Raw genomic sequence first — 19,122 nt, 5'->3', positions numbered from 1 at the left:
TTACATTACACACATTGATCCAAGGCCATGGCATGTTGTATTGAATGGCGTGTTAGAATAGATTAATGCACTATGTCCACCCTGACTTCCCCAGTCTCTATACACACAATACGCCCATCTCCACATTTCCATTGACCTGCATCATCAAGGTTACACACACTCCATTACTCTCTATAGACACATACACTCTTACTCGCACATGTACAAAGGATTTTCCGCCTGCAGATCCTCTGTTTTTACCCTCTACCCATCAGCCATTTCCCTTTTGAGAAATCATGGTGAAAAGAAAAAAAAACCTTCTGCACTCTGCCTCGTAGCAGAGTACCTGTTCCGTTTGATGTGGAGGCGTGAGGGCAGCTGGGAGCACAAGGTTACCATCCAGGAAAAAAAAATGAGAGCGGGGAAAACGTTAAGAAAACGTAGTGATGCCTGTGTAGAGCAGCACTACATGATCAATACAAATGCAAGAACTAAATTATTTATACATACCCTCATCAACACGCATCTCACACTTGGAGCCAATCAAATAAGCCAATCTGATCAAGTCCGGTAACTTGAGGGGTACTATTCATTCATACGCACACACACATTACTTGCCTCGGTATTGAATGAGTGTTAACTCCCAATCCTCTATTATGGCTCCTCATTCCCCTTGGCAAAGTGAGCAGTAGTCAAAAATAAAAGTATGGACGAGAATGATAAAAGCAACCATCAAAGGCCGCCAGCCTGCGCCTCAAGATTTGGATGTGTGTGTGAGAGAGAGAGTGTGGATGTTGCAGCAGCGGGGGAGTTTACCAAATAATCAATGATGGTTGGTTCTACCATGTTTTTGTATTTTGCATAACACAAAACAAGAGTAGCAGTCCTTCATGATAAAGATACTTTAGTATATGTGCAAAAAGTATGGTCATGTTTAACTATTTCAACATGGTTTTTTTTTCCAGAAATGTAATAAATATAGGTATATTAGTATTTTTTTTCCAGAAATGTAATAAATATAGGTATATTTTTAATATAAGTAAATGCTGTGCACCATCACCCAACTCTCTGGCTTGCTGCTGCCTATCCCGACTGTCTTCGGGTAGTAGACGAAGGGAACAACTATTCACGCTCACAATTACACGGGTGTCCAATACACCTACCATGCATGTTTTTGGAGTGTGGAAGGAGACTGGAGTACCCAGAGAAAAACCCATGCGACCACAGGGAGAACATGCAGACTCCTCACAGGAAGGCTGGGGCAAGCGGGAATTGAACCCCAGACCTCTGAACTGTGAGGCGAACACTAAACAATCTTCCACTGTGCCACCATTCCTTGTTTATTTATTTATTTATTTGTTTAATTGTCTTTTGACTAAAGAATAATGCCATTTATTAAAGAAACAAGCATACTGGCAGCTCTTTAAAAGGTGTATGATGCCTTTAATGTTAAACCAGTACAATTATTAATCATGGTTTATCTGCAAAAGATGGATACATGCGGGTCAACTGGGAAAAGTATTATTTTATATTTGAACAGAGCACAACCAGTGGCCTGAAGCCAGCATGTAATATTGATGATGCGTTGTGGTATGCTTCATTACAGAAACCACGCTGCTGATCAAGTATTGATGAGCCTTGAAATTTCCTCAACACCACCAGGAGTAACAATATGGAATAGCAGCCAGCAGATAAGTGAAAGGAAAAAGCACATTTACACAAATTAAATACCCTTCATGGCAACAATCGCTGAGCTCATGAAGAAGTAAAACACAAAACGCAGCCATATAATATATATATATATATATATATATATATATATATATATATATATATATATATATATATATATATACACACACACACACACACACACACGTCATAAATATGTGGTTACCACAACCCAGTTGAGTTAAGGCTTTGGTTTGCCTTACGGTTAGTTTACATAAAATACAAAATTTCAGAGTAAATTATTTATACCAGTACACCCTAAAAAAAATCAGATATGACATCTTTTTTTTAAGTTCATCCCAACGACCTCACATGGCAAGCAAATTGCTAAAGTAAACGGTTTGTGAAAAGATGCTTTTAGGAGAGTAATGCATAAAATATCGTACAGCGTGTTTCAGTTCATCTCTAAGAGCTGTACTTTTGAACCCACTAACGAATGCACCTGAGCAAACAAATCTATCTAAATAAATAAGTGCATAGACAGATTGAAAGAGGGTTTTACTAATGTGAACATATCACTGTATGTCGGGTAAGCAATCTTTTCTCGGACCCTGTTTAACAGCACCCACTGGCAAGTTAAAACAACAATAAAGTCCCCCGATGGCATTGAAAAGCTTGCTCGGCACTGTAGTTGGCAAAGCTTGCTGGCACGGGCTCATTCCTCGGAATCAGCATGGAAGAGGATTAGAGCGTCGCTGGAAAGTAAGAAGAACTGATTTACGTCGCAACCTCGCTTGCTTCCATTGATGTGCTCCTGGCATGTTTGGCTAGCTCTGAATGGTTCCTTTTTTAATACTCTTGTGTACAAACACACCCACTTTCATAAGCTTCACCGCAGACGCCGCGTTGTACGAGCAAGCCACATAGTAACCCAAATATTCTCAGACGGAAAAAACACAAAAAGAGAGAAGCCAAGAGAACACCCTTTTTTGTTTCCAAATGAATGGAGCGTTTCTTGGCAATGCTTTCGATAAAGATAGCTGACCATCTGACCCATATCCCACATGCAGACACAAACGTGCCCAGAGAGGACCCGGAAAAGAAGACCAGGCCATGGGGTAGCTACAAATCCATCTGTTTGACCGGCCATGGCAGCAGGGTCATGATGCCCCTACACCATGAGCTTCCTAAAATGCTTCAAACTGTCAGTCATCTGTGGTTGGCATGATTAAATCTCTCCTATTGTGAAAACTCAACCTTTTGGAGCTTTTAAACATGGTAGGATATTCATGTCTCACCCTAAACACACCCAAAGTGTTCTTTTCCTTCATTGATGCATTTTTACACAGGCCCCAGCCAGCAGGTAAATATGACTTGAGAAAAGCTAATGACATCAGAGGAAAGTCATACATTTTCGTCGACACCGACCTTATCATGTCTTTTAGTTTCGTTTTACCTCTGAAGTTGTGGATAAGGAATTTTGCTCAGAGCAGGAATGTTTCTTTTATTAGTTATGTTTTACTGTAAGAAATTCTAAAGAGGTTAAAATGTGTATATGGCAGCACTCTGCCTGTATTTGTCTCTTTCATCTACTCTGTGACCCTCGTGAGGATAAGGGGTCAAGATGATGGCTGGATGAATGTTTTTTTGGCCAGCAGCATTGAATGACATCAGAAAGGGGTGACCGGCACGCGGTGATATACACAGCCCGCCAACTGGACATTTTACTTCTTGGTTTGGAATGTCGGTGCCATAACACTTATATTTAATAATTAATTCATGTGCCGAATTCAAATAGCCTTTTCAGCGACCTCCAAAAAAATCTAATAATATTAAACGTACTGTATCTGCGACATTATTAAGGGACTGTGTGGGAGGTACACATGGTTGTGTCATGCAGTGTTCCAGTCAGGTCTAAGAGGCATCATTCCATTGCGTAACCTTCTGGCACCATGGTGGCCTGCTGGCACCGCCATCTGCTGTGAGACATTCGATCAAAGGAAACCTATTGGACACTGAGCTTCTACAGGTCTGCTTAATGACAACATACCCAACACCTTTACGCAAACAGGCTCCAAACGGTGCATCCCAGTGGAACAATTTACAGGAACGCTTACAAAAGCTGCCAGAAATTCCAGTATAGACATGGCATCATACTGTATCTCTAATGATGGTCCTGCCTCCCTTAGTTTGGCTTTACTTTGCTCCTGCAAAAGCCGTGAAGACAAAGAGGTGTGTGGTTGGGTGACAAGCATCCTGTTCCTCACACACAAAATGTGTCACAAAAATTCACGTGTGCGTGCGCCTGTCTGCATTCATATAAGGATGTGCAACAAAATCTCAACAAGAGTAAGAGTAATTATTCTGTTGCAAACACTTAGTGGTGCAGTTCTAGTAATAGCATAATAGTTCTGTGTGACTTATAGAAAAACGTGATCTGAAATGTTTTGAAAAACGTTAGCACATCTTTCAAATCTAGTCTGTGGACAATTATGTTTAGATGATCTCTGCGGAAGCTTCAGCGCTCCACCGTTAGCGCTTAAAAAAAAAAACTTTTGTGAGGTGCTAACATGCTAAGACTGGCTCTTCACAACAAGTTTGTTTTATGATTGATATGTTTGCCCAAAAAGAGAAGTGAAAAGAATATACTGTACTCACCTGCAGTTGACTGGAGATATGTTCAATGACCATTTACATAATGGGAGTCAAAACATCATGGGAATACCAGTTCAATGCATCAAACCAAAATCAGAACAGCTGCATGTCAACATGTTGCCACCGCAGCAGGTCCAAATTTTACTACACTGGCAACACACCGGGAGTGTGAGAATAAATTGCATATTTTATTTTCAGAGCATGCTTCTTTTGGCTTGAGGTGCCATCTTGACAAAACAAAATGCTTCTTTTTTCATGGACCCTCGTTTTGATCCTTCTCACTACGGGTTTTGCTGCGCTGGGTTTTGATATACTACGGAAGCTGCTTACCTCATGCAAAACTCAAGCTTCACTTCCCAATTGTTATGATAAACAAAATCCTAGCATAGGCTGAGTTCTGGGAGGCTTGAAATCATTTGGTATGAAATGTGCAGTCATTTCTTAACCTTGGGGTAATTTGACCAAAGCACATCACAGACATGGTATTAAGACATCACAAATCTGTTTAAAATGGTAAAAAAGTAAATTCTAAAAATGCCCACTAAATCCTGATAGAATGACATGGGAATTAAGGGCAGAAGGCCTATAATGCCAAAAGGCAACAACACTTCAGAGACTTGAAGCAGTAATATCCTGCACTTAAAACCAAAAAATCTGCATATTATTCAGCAAAAGATCCAGCATTAGCGGTTGTTGCAAATGGTTATATTGGATTAAGGTTCAGGAACGCAATGATTCGTTCCCTCTGTCGCTCGGTGACTCTGCCAGGACTGGAGAGTGAGCTGTCCTCATGATCAACACCATGTGTTCTGCGGACCAAGACACAGATATCCAGCATGACAAGCACCCTTCACTTGCATAAGCAATAATGAACCGGGTGACTTCAAAAGTGACATTGCTAAGAGACACAAAATTCAGGAAACAATCAGTATGTATTCACAACATAAAGTGTTTAAGTTTAAAGTACCAGCAGCACTACAAAATCAGGAGGCTTGCACAAACAGTCAAGCACCAAATTGGCTTAAGACAGTAAACCACAACCCTGCACAAATTCTTTGGAAATACACATTTCAGCACAAATGAGGAAATACCACAAATAAAAGGAACATTCAAAATGGAATAATATTCAATTGAGTACAAAACTCTGCCAAGGTGGGATATAATCCTTATTTGGAATTTGGATCGGCGCAACATTTTACTCATTCTTTGATAACCAACTTGCTTGCATTTGCATTAAGCATCAACCATTATTCAAGCAACAGAGCTATCTGACAAAATGTAATGGGTAGATGTTGGCTCATACCCCACCCTTCCTCCTTTCACTTAAATATGTCAAGTACAGGTAGTTTTAGTGAAATTCGGCAACTGCACACCAACATATGCATTTAAAAGCATCACCTAAAGATAAGAAGGGTTCCTTCTTTCTATATGACCTGCTCCACCGGGAGTCACGCTGGTAGGAAACAAGACGGAGGCAATCTGGGCCAAGCTGTCAATTGTGCACCTCAAGTCCTCTCTCACCCATGAGGGGCAAACACTGGAAGGTCCCACTTGGTGACACTAAACCACTTGACCTCCCTTTTTTTTCCACAGCTGGGCTGTCCCCAATTTCCCACTACCCCATTGCTACCTCACAATTTAGCGAGCCGTGACTGTGCAACCACTGAAACCACTGGCATACTGAATTGGAAACTGTATGGCTGCGCGCAAGTTTTACAGCGAGACAATCGTCATTTTGCTAACTTGGCACAATGTGAAAAACAAAGTGTTTTGTATACTAACCATGAGTTAGCTAGTCGAATGGTCAAAACAGGCGTTAGATTTGTCTACATCGTGAGCTGACCAATTTTTGAATTGTGGCAATCCAAAAATTCTGCATCCTTCTACCTCTGGACATGTCCAAACCATCTCAGTCTGGCCTCTTTGACTTTATCTCTAAAACCTCTAACATATGTTGTCCTTCTGCTGTATCAATTCCTGAGCGTAGTCGTTCTGGTCACTCCCAAAAGAACCTCAGCATCTTCACCTCTTGCTCCTTCGTGGCACCGTCTTCAGGCCCAACAGCATAATTCTCACCACAGTCTTGTACACCTATCCTTTCATTTTAGTTGAAACTCTTCCATCATACATCACACCTGACGAATAAAATACCATAATACTTAAAATCCTACAGCTTCGTTATCCCTTTTTCCTGTATCTTCACTCTTTGATATGGGTTCTTCTAATTCACACACATACAGTACGTCTTGCTGCGGCAAACCTTCATTACTGTCTTTCCATAGCCAACTTCCACCAGTCTAGCTTTTCCTCCACCTGTTGCCTCCACTACAAATCTGCAAACATCATTGTCCATGGAGATTTTGTCTAACCTCATCTTTCAGCCTGTCAATCATCATAGCAAACAAGATGGAGCTCAGATCTGTCATAAGCTTTCTCCAAAGCTACAAACTTCTGCTCACAAATGCTTCAAATTCAACTACTCTTTACCTACACACAATTCTACACATCTCCCTTAGTCTTAAAAAATGTGAGCCACCATGCTTCCCTTCTACTTCTCAGGTATCTTCTCACTTTCTATGAGACTATTAAACAATCCAGTCAGAAACTCTGCTGATACTTCTCCAAGACACTTTTATATCTTTACAGGTATATCTTCAGAATGGTGTGACAGTCCACTCCTAATCCTCTTCAATGCTCGCGTCACTTCATTTTTACTAATGTTTTCTACTTCCGGTTCCACCACAACTACCTCCTCCTGCTCTTCATCCTCTCTCGTTTCCCTCATTCATCAAATCCTAAAAGTACTCTTTCCATCATCCCTCCATACCTGGCATCAGTCAGTACATTTTCATCTCGATCCTTGATTGCTCAGACTGCCTGCATCTCCTTTCCATTTCTGTCTCTCTGTCATGCCAATATGTATACTATGTAGGTCAGTCTCTCCCTCCTTACTGTCCAACCTTGGACATAATTCATCGTAAACTCTTTGTTCGGATTGTGACCTGGTAAAATGCTGCAAAAAATTGAGATTTTCAATCCCAACAATCCCACTTACTGAATCATGGGCTCATTTGTGACTGAGGTACTGGTTGTCATTGTCCATAGAGGTTATAAGCCTGTTCAAATAAAAAACGGTGTTAGAAAGTACAGCTACCGACGGAATGGAATAAAAGTCGAAATCATCAGAAATATAAATACTCATTACTGAGTTTGAAATATTGCTGAAGGCAGTCACTAAGCACTACTTTGCAGAACAAGTGTGTTTTGGTACTCTAGGATAACTTCCAGGAGAGGTAAATCACTGATCATAAATCAACATCCCCAAGGTTTCAAGTTCAGAGGATATGACCAGAATGATTTCTAGCTATTTATTGGTAACGCTTTGGTTCAAGCCAGGTTCATCGAGGACATATCCACCATTGTTTGAAAAGATATTCCTTTTTGCAACATCACATTACACAATAAATCATGGTCGAAAAAGACCACAGCCCATGTCATTATATAGTCAAATGTGAAACACGTTAACTCGAAATGCACCGTTGCAGATGACCACAAATATATCCCCAAGATGTCTTTCAATTATCACTATCAATTTAATCAATTATTTAAGTGCTTCCAATTCAATCCATTATTTAAGTATCTGTACTTCTAAGCTTATCACAGATGGATCCCCGACACATTTCTTGACCAAGTTTGCCTGAATTTGCAGCACTGTGCAGTTCACTGAGGCTTCTGAGAAGTAAAACAGCATTACCTGCCCTTGCCGTATTCATTTTTACATCATCATATGGTAACATTTCTAGACACCCTTAATTCTGTAGACCTGTTGAAAATTGGCTAATAGTTGGACAAAAATTTTTTTCCCCATATCATTTAGGAAAAAAATAATGCCAATAAAATGTGAAAGTTTTGTTTTGTCATTTGTCATAAGAATAACAACGGTGAGTTTAAAACTAGATTGCATCTGGCAAAACTACAAATAACTAACGACATAAAGTCACTGCCTTTTCAACATTACAAAACAAATAGGTATAGATTACCTTGTTAATTTGAATTTTGTAATGCATCTTGAATTCAGCACAGTGGGGGAAATAACAATTTACTGTTCTGTACTATCGATGAATCATTTAGCTCAGGAGTACAAAAAACAGATGTCAAATAAAAATCTATTAAAAGTAACTCAGCCAGTGATCATGTGACTGGTGTCAATGTTGGATACAATAATTAATATTTTCAGACCTTCAAGACCGCACACAGATCTCATTCAGCATTAAATGATGACTACTGTAATTTATTCTCACAATCTTAAAGCTGTACAGGAAATTGGCTCCGAACAGGAGAAAAACATCCTGCTTGCTGGAAAGGAAGAAACAATATTTTGCATCGCTTTCTTGATCTCCCCTCTGCTCCAAGTTCTTCTTGGCGCAAGTTTACAGATCATATCCAGCTTAGTGAACTTTTGATGTACGTGAATTTGCGTACACAGCTTTTAGGTAAAAAACAAAAAAAACAAAAAAACAATTGAGTGGAATTAAGAATGGATGAAGTGAGCAATGCGAAGGGAGTTTAGCTGCATAAACCTGAGGGAAAAGATTGACTTCTAATTACAAGCGCTAATTGGAGTAATTAAGGACAGTACGTGATGGTCTTAGTCTTGATCTAAATTAATTGGAGTAATTGGAAAAGTGTAGGATTAATTAACATCAGGCCATATACATTCCCAGCCCTATGTTCTAACATCTAACTACTCGCTAAGGCCACAGTTGAGAATGAATATTTGTTTCTTTGCTTTTAAAATCGTCTAATAGGCCTGTTTACAATATCGCATACTGTAGATCACAGGCGTCAAACTCCAGTCCTCAAGGGGCGCTATCCTGCATGTTTTCCAACCCTCTCTCTCAAACCTACCTGATTCAAACGATTAGGATCATTTTCAAGTTCCTACAGGGCTTGAAGTTGAATCAGGTGTGTTTGGCAAAGAAAACCGTAAAACATGCAGGATAATGGCTAATGCGGAGAAGTTCAATACCTGGGTCTGGATTTGAGCCACCGTCACACCTATAAGGCAGACATTTTTACAACTTGGTTTTTGGTGTTTTTACATTGACAGTTATCAGCTTATGCAGGTATTAATGTGGCGGGTCTCTAAAATAAACATTGCAACAAAGAGACTTGTCATTCAAATGTTATTTTGATTCTGTTCATGACGACATTAAAAATGTGTCGCACCAAGCTCTACTAAGATTAAATGATGACACAAATCTGCGGGTTCTGGACTTCTATATCGTTTACAGTATGCGTGGATTGGGGGTATTTCACAACAGAGTTGTAGGAGAATTAGACATTTTCAGACCAGTGTAATCACCAACCCCCTCACCCATGCTGTCGCTTTGGACTGGAGGATGTGTGTGAGCTGCGCATGCGAGGGGCTGTGTAATCTGCCTTTGCCAGCCTGCCAAGTCGAGCCAGAATAGACCAGGCTTTTTGAAGGGGTCCGGTGATAGAAAAGGGGGTGTTCGGCTAGGGCTAATCCGCTCGTGCCACGTGCCGAGTCACCAACACGCTGCTAGCTGCACCACCTTGCATACTCTCTTGTGGGTCTCCTGAGGCTCTACAAGACCCATTGAATGCTATCAGCACAGACGACATGTGCCCCCCCCCCCCCCCCCCCCCCACACGCATGGATTACTGAGCTGTCAATGACGGTACTAGGGGGAGGTTTTAGATTCCAGAGTGGGAAACGCAGTGTCAAAGGGAGGTGTGCAATCCACCAACAGAAGCTCCAGTCTTTGAGAAGAGGCCTTGGAGTAAACTTGACGCAGAAATCAACAGTAGTTGGGAAACTACCCCAAAAAGACACAAGCATTTGGTGTGATGAGGAGGTAGAAGATTATTTAAAAAACGATCCATTCCAATTAAAGTGCACCCAAAGGACATTGAGTAAAAAAAAATGAACATAGTGTCATTGTTGTGAGGTAGGCATTCACATTAGTTCACATAAACACACGGTGTTATAGGAGTGTGTGTGTGTGTGTGTGTGTTGAGAAATGTCAAAACATGCGTGACCTCAAAAAAAAGCCAGCTTTTGCATCTACCTGCTGAATAATGACAAAGGCATTCCAAAGGATGCACAATTCTGAAGAGCTTGTTGTAGCCAACAAAAATGCAACCATTGTGATGCATGAAGGGTAGGATTGGAAAAAAATGTATCATGAGACTAGAAATAGAGAGGGGGGAATTTATATGAATTTGTCTTCAGATTTTTTCTTTGTTTTCTTTCATTCAATAAATATGTGATCAAGATTTTTAAACTGTGCTGAGCAGCACACCACTTTCCTCTCTAGAAGCGTTAGATTTTAGACTAATTTCTCAGAACAAATGTTGATCTAGGAGACAAATTTGCTAGCTGAAAAAGCAAATTTGATTCAGTAAGGTGTCTTAAAATGTGATCAGCAGGATTAGCAACTGTATCAAGTGGTCAGCATCAAATTGAGAAAACTCATTTATGTCAATCACTCCGCTCTATATGGAGCATACGAGCAGATACAGTAATTTACACACGACATGCTGCCCGGAATAACTTAAAGATAAAAGCACACTAAGGCATTCCTGTCCATATATCCATTTGTTTTTCAACCAAGGCACTCAAATAACTCGAGAGCTTATTTTAGCCCTGACAAAATTAAAAATGACAATTACGTGCCAGGCATAGCACTAAAATTTTAAATTTCACTGTATGTTGTAACAATCCATCCATTTTCTTATATCTACCATATGGTGATTGACAGGAGGCGATCAAAGCTGTCTTTGGGTGTGTAAATATGTGTGTAGTATATAAATGTATATATATTAGTTTATTGTAAACCCTGTATTGAAGGGAGGTGTCAAAGAATGATGACGTGAGAGCGGGTTGATAGAGGGAGCATTTGGAGCAAGTGTGGGATAAACAGGCGTTGGCTGGTCTGCTCCTAAAGAAGTACACCTTCTGTGTTTCCCTTCCGCCTAACGAATAGTGTTTGGAACATCTCATGCCACACACACTACATTGTTAATAAGATGAAGATGTAAGGTTAAGTAAAGTAAACTGAGGGTACAGATTAGTAAACTGAGGGTACAGATTAGTGCAGATATTTTTTTTTTCATATCCTGGCACCAGAGGAGCTGTCTCTTTCAAACCATAACGTGCTGCAAAGTGCGGAAAATAATGTTTTAGTTGGGTTGTTATTGGAAATTTTTGTGGATGCCTCTGCCGCCTAAACATAATCCTCCACAAACCACAAAGTGACACAGGGGAAACAAGTGCATGCTTGAACCGTGGCATCCTGGCATCTATCTGAGCAGCCCAGTTTGTAAGTCAACAGACACGCACGCTCTTCAACATCCTGAAAGTATTTACACCCACTCATCTGCCCACTCGTGCAAGTTACTGAAAACACAATTTGCATTTGCTTGTTAAGAGCTCGCATGCTTTGACTTGAAAGAGAAAAAAAAAATCCATTGAGGAAATGGACAATAAAAAATGTAAGAGCTCAGTGCCGCTTGCCTAAATAAAACCGGAGGGGAACACACCTCATCAGAGATGCACTCAATGGAGCTTCTTGCTTTTCATGTAAACCTGCATCACACAAGTTGCAGTAGGACAGCCTTAAAAAAAAATGGGGCAATTGGTGGAAACTCTTTCAGGAATGCAACATCAGTTCTCCATTTTTTTTAAAGCAAAACCTACTGACTGCCGCTTTACATAAATATCAATCAATTGCCTATTAGGCCCTTGTCATTTTCCTGCTACGCTAAAATTCTAAAAGCCTGATAATCAGGACATATCTGTTTAATGGAACATCTGACCTGTCTCTTTGTAATGATGGATCACCCACTATGAGCTGAAAGCTACGCGCATGGCCAAGCATGCATGTGTGACAAAGGCAGGTTCAAAACACATATCTATTTTCATTTCTTGCCCATCTGCTCCTCCGCACAGAAGAAACGAACATATCTCAGTGAACACAATGCTGTTTGAATGCGTCATCATTCATCGTCCACATCGATTGAACATCCAAATCACACGCAGCAGTTACATCCAAAAAGTACTGCACTTGACACACTTCTCTCGACTCAGTGAAGTGACCGATTCAAACAAAGCAGCGGGAGGCTGAGTGGCTGAAGAGCTGGGAAGTTAATGAATTCAAAGGGTTTGGTACACTTTTAAGTGCAACTACGGGCAGCATGTTGGTTTTCCTTTGCTCACAGGAGAGCCCCATTAAACCATTAGCCCCTGTCCCCTCTCCACTTGCCACTCTCTTGCTTCCCTTTCAGTCTCCCCTGTTCCCAGAAATTGGATGACTGCATGCAAACTAGGCCAGGCCATTTTTTGGTTCACAGACCCATTCTTGCAATAGCACGTTAAGGCTCAGTCTACACGAAGCGGGTGGCAAATGTCTCAGGTTTGCCCATATCTTCTATTCGCGCCTGAGTTTTATTTCCCATAAAAAAATGTGGTGTCTAAAATCTCCAACCAACGTGGAGATTTACTAAATTCTCTGGATCCGCATTTGGGTGTAGCAGTCATAAACTGGACCTTTACGTCATCATTCTATTTCCCGCCAAAGGCGTAGACGTTACATTAAGGTACAGAGGTTCTTTTTGAAGTCTAGCGGCTTGGGGTGCTTGTAAATGAATAAAACCGCACTGTGCGGATTCGAGTAGCAGCAGTTTCTTTAAAAAAATAAAGCTATATGGATGTTTTTTTGTTTTGTTTTTTTACACATAATGAGGGGAGAATTATCCTGGTTACATGTAGACAAGGCCTATGTATGCATGTGGATGGGCAAATTTGACCTTAAGAAACAAACAATGCAGTACTGGCCCCCTAAAAAACAAAAAAAACCTCAGACCGATTTTTAAGATTTTAGGTGCTGCGTTGGAATGTGACAAGGAACTGAAGTCAAAGAATGGTGATAATTCCTCTTTAACAACTCAAAAATGGGAGCTGTCCTTCCATGACATCACTGTGTTGCTTTCCTGATAGGGCCAAGTGCCTGGACTGATAATATCTGCTTTTCTAAAGCCTAAACAAGGCTGTATGCTGCTGACCTTTACTTCAACATGTGTGGCATGTTCTTTAAGAGATATGTCAGGAGTGTGGCGCAATACTCATAACAAAGTTGGTTGGCTGGTGAACAGCCGTAAAGATTTTCTATCATCTGACGAAGTGATCGGAAGAGCTGATGGCATTTTGAAAAAATTGATTTATGTCCAATGGGAAAAAATATTGTTATTGTTTAATAACTTGGAAAAATATAAGAATAATAATCTAATCTCAAATGTAGGCCAATGATTTGGCCCAACGACCGTCTGAAAAAGTGCGAATGAGAATCTGGGCCCCAGTTTTGTTGTCCTTACAGACCTTTAGTCCAAATGCCATGCCAGACATGTTCTCACACACCAGAAATTGTATTTTTGTTGTATTTTGAAGGCGTCGCCAGAGAAAGCATGGATTTATTCTGCGGTCACCCGGGCTGTTCATGATTTGGACACAAACAATAAAGTCTTTGGCTGTTTCCAACATTTGTTGAAACATGAAGTTGCTCTTGCTATTCTTTTTGTAATATGTGTTTGAAAGCAGCAACAGATTAGTCATGCCAAAGGACTATCTCCTGAGATGCCTTGTATTGGACACACACTGCTGCACTGCATTAAAATTATAGACACAGAAGACAGCAATGTACAGTAACACTCCAGATATTCCCATATTGGTTATGACAATTTTTATTAGCCTTTTTTTGATCGTATACGCCCTTTGTCCCAACTGTGTCTGATTTATTAAACGTTAGAACTACAATTGTAGTAGTATCTTTGGCCACATTTTATTCAGCAACTCCATGACTTCTGCTCCTCTAAAACAGTGATCACATTCTGGGTCAAATGTACCAGAGTTTATGTGTAATTCACCAAAACCTTCAGGATATTTTTTTTTTTATGCGTAATCCTGCTCACTAACAAATCATGTGACTCATCCCCTCCGCCGTTCAGAACCAGCAATAATATCTTGGGTCAATTTGACCTGCATTTTGCTTATTTGCTTATCAAAAAGGTTCATAAATAATAAAAAAAATAGATACAAATGCAATTTGCAGTTTGGCTCACAACATAACAAGAGGGTTAATCAGAGTGTGTCAAATGGACCTACTGTATGTTCAAAGTAATGGAGGATGATGTTTAGTATTCAACATTTAATGTTCAGTTCTCATCACAGTGCATCCAAAAAGTGAAATCTATATATTAATGAAAAAGTCCATCCAGATGTGCACAAAACTCACAGCTTGTCCTTGTTCAAACATTTGACTGGAAATAGATTTTTGTGTAATGCAGGGAGCAACCAACAAATCTGCTTTTCAAGTGTAGCAAAGGACCTGTTGGTTATTTTGAGGACAGTTCAGATCCTGGCGTGACCTTACTGCGATACCCTCCTCAAGATAAGGACAGACGTAGGCAGTGTGATTGTATGCGTGTGTGTGATGTGTGCACATGTGTGTGTGAGACACTCACTTTTGTCTCACACAGAACTATCGTGCACGTAATCTTTTCATTCCTCCTTATTTTCCGAGAACTCTTATTTCGCTCCGCGTTTGGTTTTTCCACCGTAATCCTAGATACAGTTGCAGCACAAGCAGTAACCTTTCTTGCCCATTACATTCTGATAACTTAATACAGGCATCTACAGCTCACACATTCAGCGTGCGGCCCACACATCCCAGTCTTATCGCTCCAAAGCAACACTGGAGGAGGCAGAGGGGTCAGGTCAGAAACTCAATTACAGTAAAGCAAATGGGCCACATAGAATCTTACTTCTGCTTGGTGCTAAAAGCTCGGATGTTTTGTGAGACTTTCACCTCTCATCCCCGCCATTAAAATGCCTCCTCAGTAAACACTCAGCGATAGCGTTTCTTGAACATTTTGTTGTACAAGCTTGAGCCAACCACATGGCCAGTATCCCCCAAGCCTGCCACCCACCATTTCCTTATGGAATTCACTACAGCTTAGATCGCACATTGCTTTGAAGAGATTAAACCTCATGCAATCCAAAGGTAAAGGCCACCAATCTTTTAAAAGCAATTTAGATCAAGCCAAGTCAAATAGATGACAGTTATTTATCTAGATATTAACCTGAAATCATAATAATGAGCCTGAATACAAACACTATGTCACCATGAAGGATCGTTAGAGTGTTGTTAGGCAATGGGGCAAATACTTGTGAATTGACCACCCAGCTGAAACTCACAAAAGACACATTTTTTTTTTCCATTCTGACATTTGGAAGCTCAAGTAAGTGCAGATATGATAACCATTAAGTCAGAGGCAAAAACATTGCTTGGCTTCATACTTGTTCACTTACTTTTCAGCCTTCCACCCTCCCCAATAAAGATTTAACAATGTGGCTATCATGGGCAAAAACAAGAGACAGAAAGAAAAAGTGAGCAGCTTGAGAGCCTGTCGTTTTTCCGTGTAAGCCACGCTGCTCCCGTCTTATCGGCTCAATCCTCTCATCGTCATTTAAATCTCCCCCTCACTCCGTGGCTGTATTTAAATCTCTCCCTCCTCCCTGTCCACCACGTTTCTAATGCTAATTATTTAAATCGCTCTGTGCGCACCATCCCTCCCAACCGGTAGCCAGTTATTCAAATCTCTCCATACAAACCCGGCCCCAGTTAAAAGGTGCTTGACTCATGGCTTGATCCCTGGGTAATTCTGTGAAAAAGAATAAAACTGATTCTTCCAGACTTCTGACTTTTCTTGGCCTTCCTCTCTTCTTTCACAACAAACTGTCTATTTGAATTCAAGAAGTTTATTTGTTCAGATAACACAATATCACTCTGGAAGTGACAATGAGTTTTAGAAGTCAACGTGTATATTATTTTAATTTGAAAGTGAGGCCAAATCAGTAATATAAATCAAATTTGTATACACATGACTCTTGGGGAGAGGACAGTAGCATGGGAACGTGACCTCTGCAGAACTGTGCTGGCCCATGGGGGCCACTGTCCCCGGTGTTAAGCAAGTTAGGAGACATGGTGCAGAGCAGCTGCGATCATGGGGGATCATTTTTCCACAACCAGGTGTGCCAGCGCATCTATGTGGGAAAAGCCCAATGAATGTTCCTCCTCTCACACCCCAAGCATCAAATCTGTAGTATTTTTGACTGATACTTTCCCTCTTTGTCTACTGCTACTCGCAATGTTTGCACACATACACTCACTGGCTCGCTCTCTCGTTCAATTCTCTGATTCTATGGAGACATCGCCTACGCACAGAGCATCCCAATCACAGGTTAGTCAAACACAAAAGCTACTCAACACACTGAAAAATTCTGAATCCATGTTAGTCTCCCTCTTTATTTTTAACGGTTACATAAACAACACTTCCAAACAAGAACTGCACAAATTTAGTCAGTCACACAGCATAATTGCTCAAGTCATGTTTGTTATTTTTGTACTGATAATATAACCAAAACCTCGACCAAATTGTGTGAACAAGTAAGCAAAAGGAAAAACAGCTAACAAAAAAAAAAAAAAAAAAAACCACCAATGTGTTCTAAAAATGATTTTTTAATTTCATATTTTCCAAAAACAATGACGTATGACTTAGGCAGTTATGCTATGTGGCCGATGAAATGCAACAGTTTTTTTTTCTTGTTTTCAAAAAAACATTCAACTATTACATACTCAGATATTCAATATGCAACAATGGAAAGAAAAGTTATTTGACTGAATATTCTACTTTTTACTATAAATTGTAAAATTGTTGTTCTGTTGATTTTTTGTTGTTTGTTTCTCATTGCTCCAGAGTTGTTGGTTCATTTGCTTTTTTTGTTGTTGTAAAATAAAGATAATAAATTCACATTTAATAATACAAGTAGATGTCACTATCCTGATAACAGAATATACATTAAACAAACAATAATGAATAATTTTCATAATACATTAAAAAAAAAAAAAAAAAAGAATGTGGACACACCTTGGTATTCTTGTCCTGGGGTGTAGGCGGTGGGGTTGCCCATAATCTGGAGGGTGAGCAGCACCTCACCCCCACCTTCGGCCACCCCAGCTCCATCCAGGTCTGCGTGATGGGTGCAAAGGAAGAAAAAGGGGTTGAACCGGGGGTAAAAGCTTGCAGGGGGCACCCCAAAGTCCACGCTGCTGTTCCCCAGGACCAGGGTCAGCAGGGCACAGCTGAAGGCGCCCCAGAGAGAGCCCCACGCCGCGGCCATCTACCCTCAATGTGTGAGGGCGAGAGTGTGGATTTGAGGGGCGTGCTGAATGAGCAGAGGACGCAGGTGAGCCGGATTCCGGGAGAAGCTTCTGGAGTCCTCTGATGAGCAAAAAGTCCAAAAGTGTGTGTTTGGGAGTGTATGTGCTGCGATATTGTATCAAAGTATGAAAAAGTATAGAAGAAGCTCAGTTCTTCTGTTGCTTCCTCTCCCTGTTCTACCTTCACTCAGGGAGTTGAGAGCTTCAACTGCGCTGTCCTGCTCCAGCGTTTAAATACCTCACCCCTCCCCGTGGCGCCGCTCCCTCTCTCCTCCCTCTCTGCGCTTGCCTCGCTCCAACACCAGCTTGCTGTTCGAGCTCCAAGAGACGGCCTCTTCTCTCCTCCTCCTTTCTCTTCGGTGTCTATCACTCTGCCTTTTCCTTAAGCCCTTCCTGGTTCTGTCTTCTTCATGGTCTCTTCAAGGCTCACAAAAGCACTGCTGTGGCAACCTGGTAACTCTCTCTTAAGAGGCGAGATATCCATGCAGCTTAGTATGTTCAAGTCGAACCAGCCCCCTGATAGATCCTTCTCTCTTCTCTCTTTCCCCTTTGTCTTTTTGCCCATCCACCAGAATGTCCGCTCTTCTCCCACCCGCTATCACACCTTTTTCCTCCCACAATCTCTTCACTTTCAATCTCCCGCTTTTGCAAGCTCTCTCTTTCCTTCTTCTGCAACACTACAGTTTGTTTTTCCCTTTCCCCCTCTATTGCGTCTTTCATGCTTTTTCCATCAGAATCTCCTTTTCCACAGGATTTTCCAACTTTATTCCAGCCCCCCTCTTCAGATGAAGCCATTGCTCCAGCACAGACACCAGCCATTATGCCGCTTTGTAACCCCCACTGTGCCTGGCAAATAAATGAGCATTTCACATGCATGATCTACACACCCAACGCATCTATCTCCCCTTCCTCTTCTTAATCCTTACACGCATGTTTCCAAATGAGGACACAATGATCTGTGCAGTTCAAGGCCATGCGCACACATGCCAGTAATGGCAACAAGCACTCATGCAGACAACTGTCAACTGTCCAATCATTGATTGACTGCATTCTGTATAGATTGATAGATAGCAATGATCAGAAGTAGGCGAAAGCAGGTCCAAGTTGTGGCACTGGTGTAATACTGGTTAAACTGTCTACTTTGCATCATCTCCAAATAGGGACATTCTTGCTTTTGATGTTGTGGTTTCGATACCCGACCATTGTGACCATGTCGAAGAGTCCTTGAGCAAGAAACTTTTAACCCCCAGTTGCTGTGATTCTGCATCATCAGTAGGTAAATAGTCAGTCTAAAGCGCTTTGAGTTCCTAAGATACAAAAGCGCTATGTAAGTGAAAGTCCATTTACCCCAGTGCTTCTCAAATAGTTGGGTGAGGGGGGCGAGTTGATGCCAGGAAGGGCGTGGATGACCCCAGGAAAAAAAGCTTTGTTTTTGTCATGTGAAGTGTAATTGCAATAAAATAAGATTTTTTTTTTTAATAGCTTTCAGGCAGTTTGATGCACTTGGTTATTT

At 40.9% G+C, this 19,122-nt stretch overlaps 1 protein-coding gene across 1 annotated transcript in view; it reads right to left on the bottom strand.

Annotated features, from left to right (window-relative positions):
• LOC148422222 (reelin-like) overlaps positions 1-17,897 on the bottom strand; it is a 46,150-nt gene extending 28,253 nt beyond the window's left edge. The window contains exon 1 of the mRNA XM_088416585.1: positions 17,317-17,897. Coding sequence (XP_088272711.1) covers positions 17,317-17,569 — 253 coding nt within the window. The 5' untranslated portion in view covers positions 17,570-17,897. The remainder of the gene's footprint in view (positions 1-17,316) is intronic.
• Between the last annotated feature and the right edge of the window lie 1,225 nt (positions 17,898-19,122).

The sequence above is a fragment of the Hippichthys cyanospilos genome, chromosome 6 (genome assembly GCF_059441005.1).
Source record: "Hippichthys cyanospilos isolate Australia breed blue-spotted pipefish chromosome 6, RoL_Hcya_1.0, whole genome shotgun sequence".
NCBI lineage: Eukaryota > Metazoa > Chordata > Actinopteri > Syngnathiformes > Syngnathidae > Hippichthys > Hippichthys cyanospilos.
This window is presented reverse-complemented; position numbering and strand designations above follow the sequence as displayed.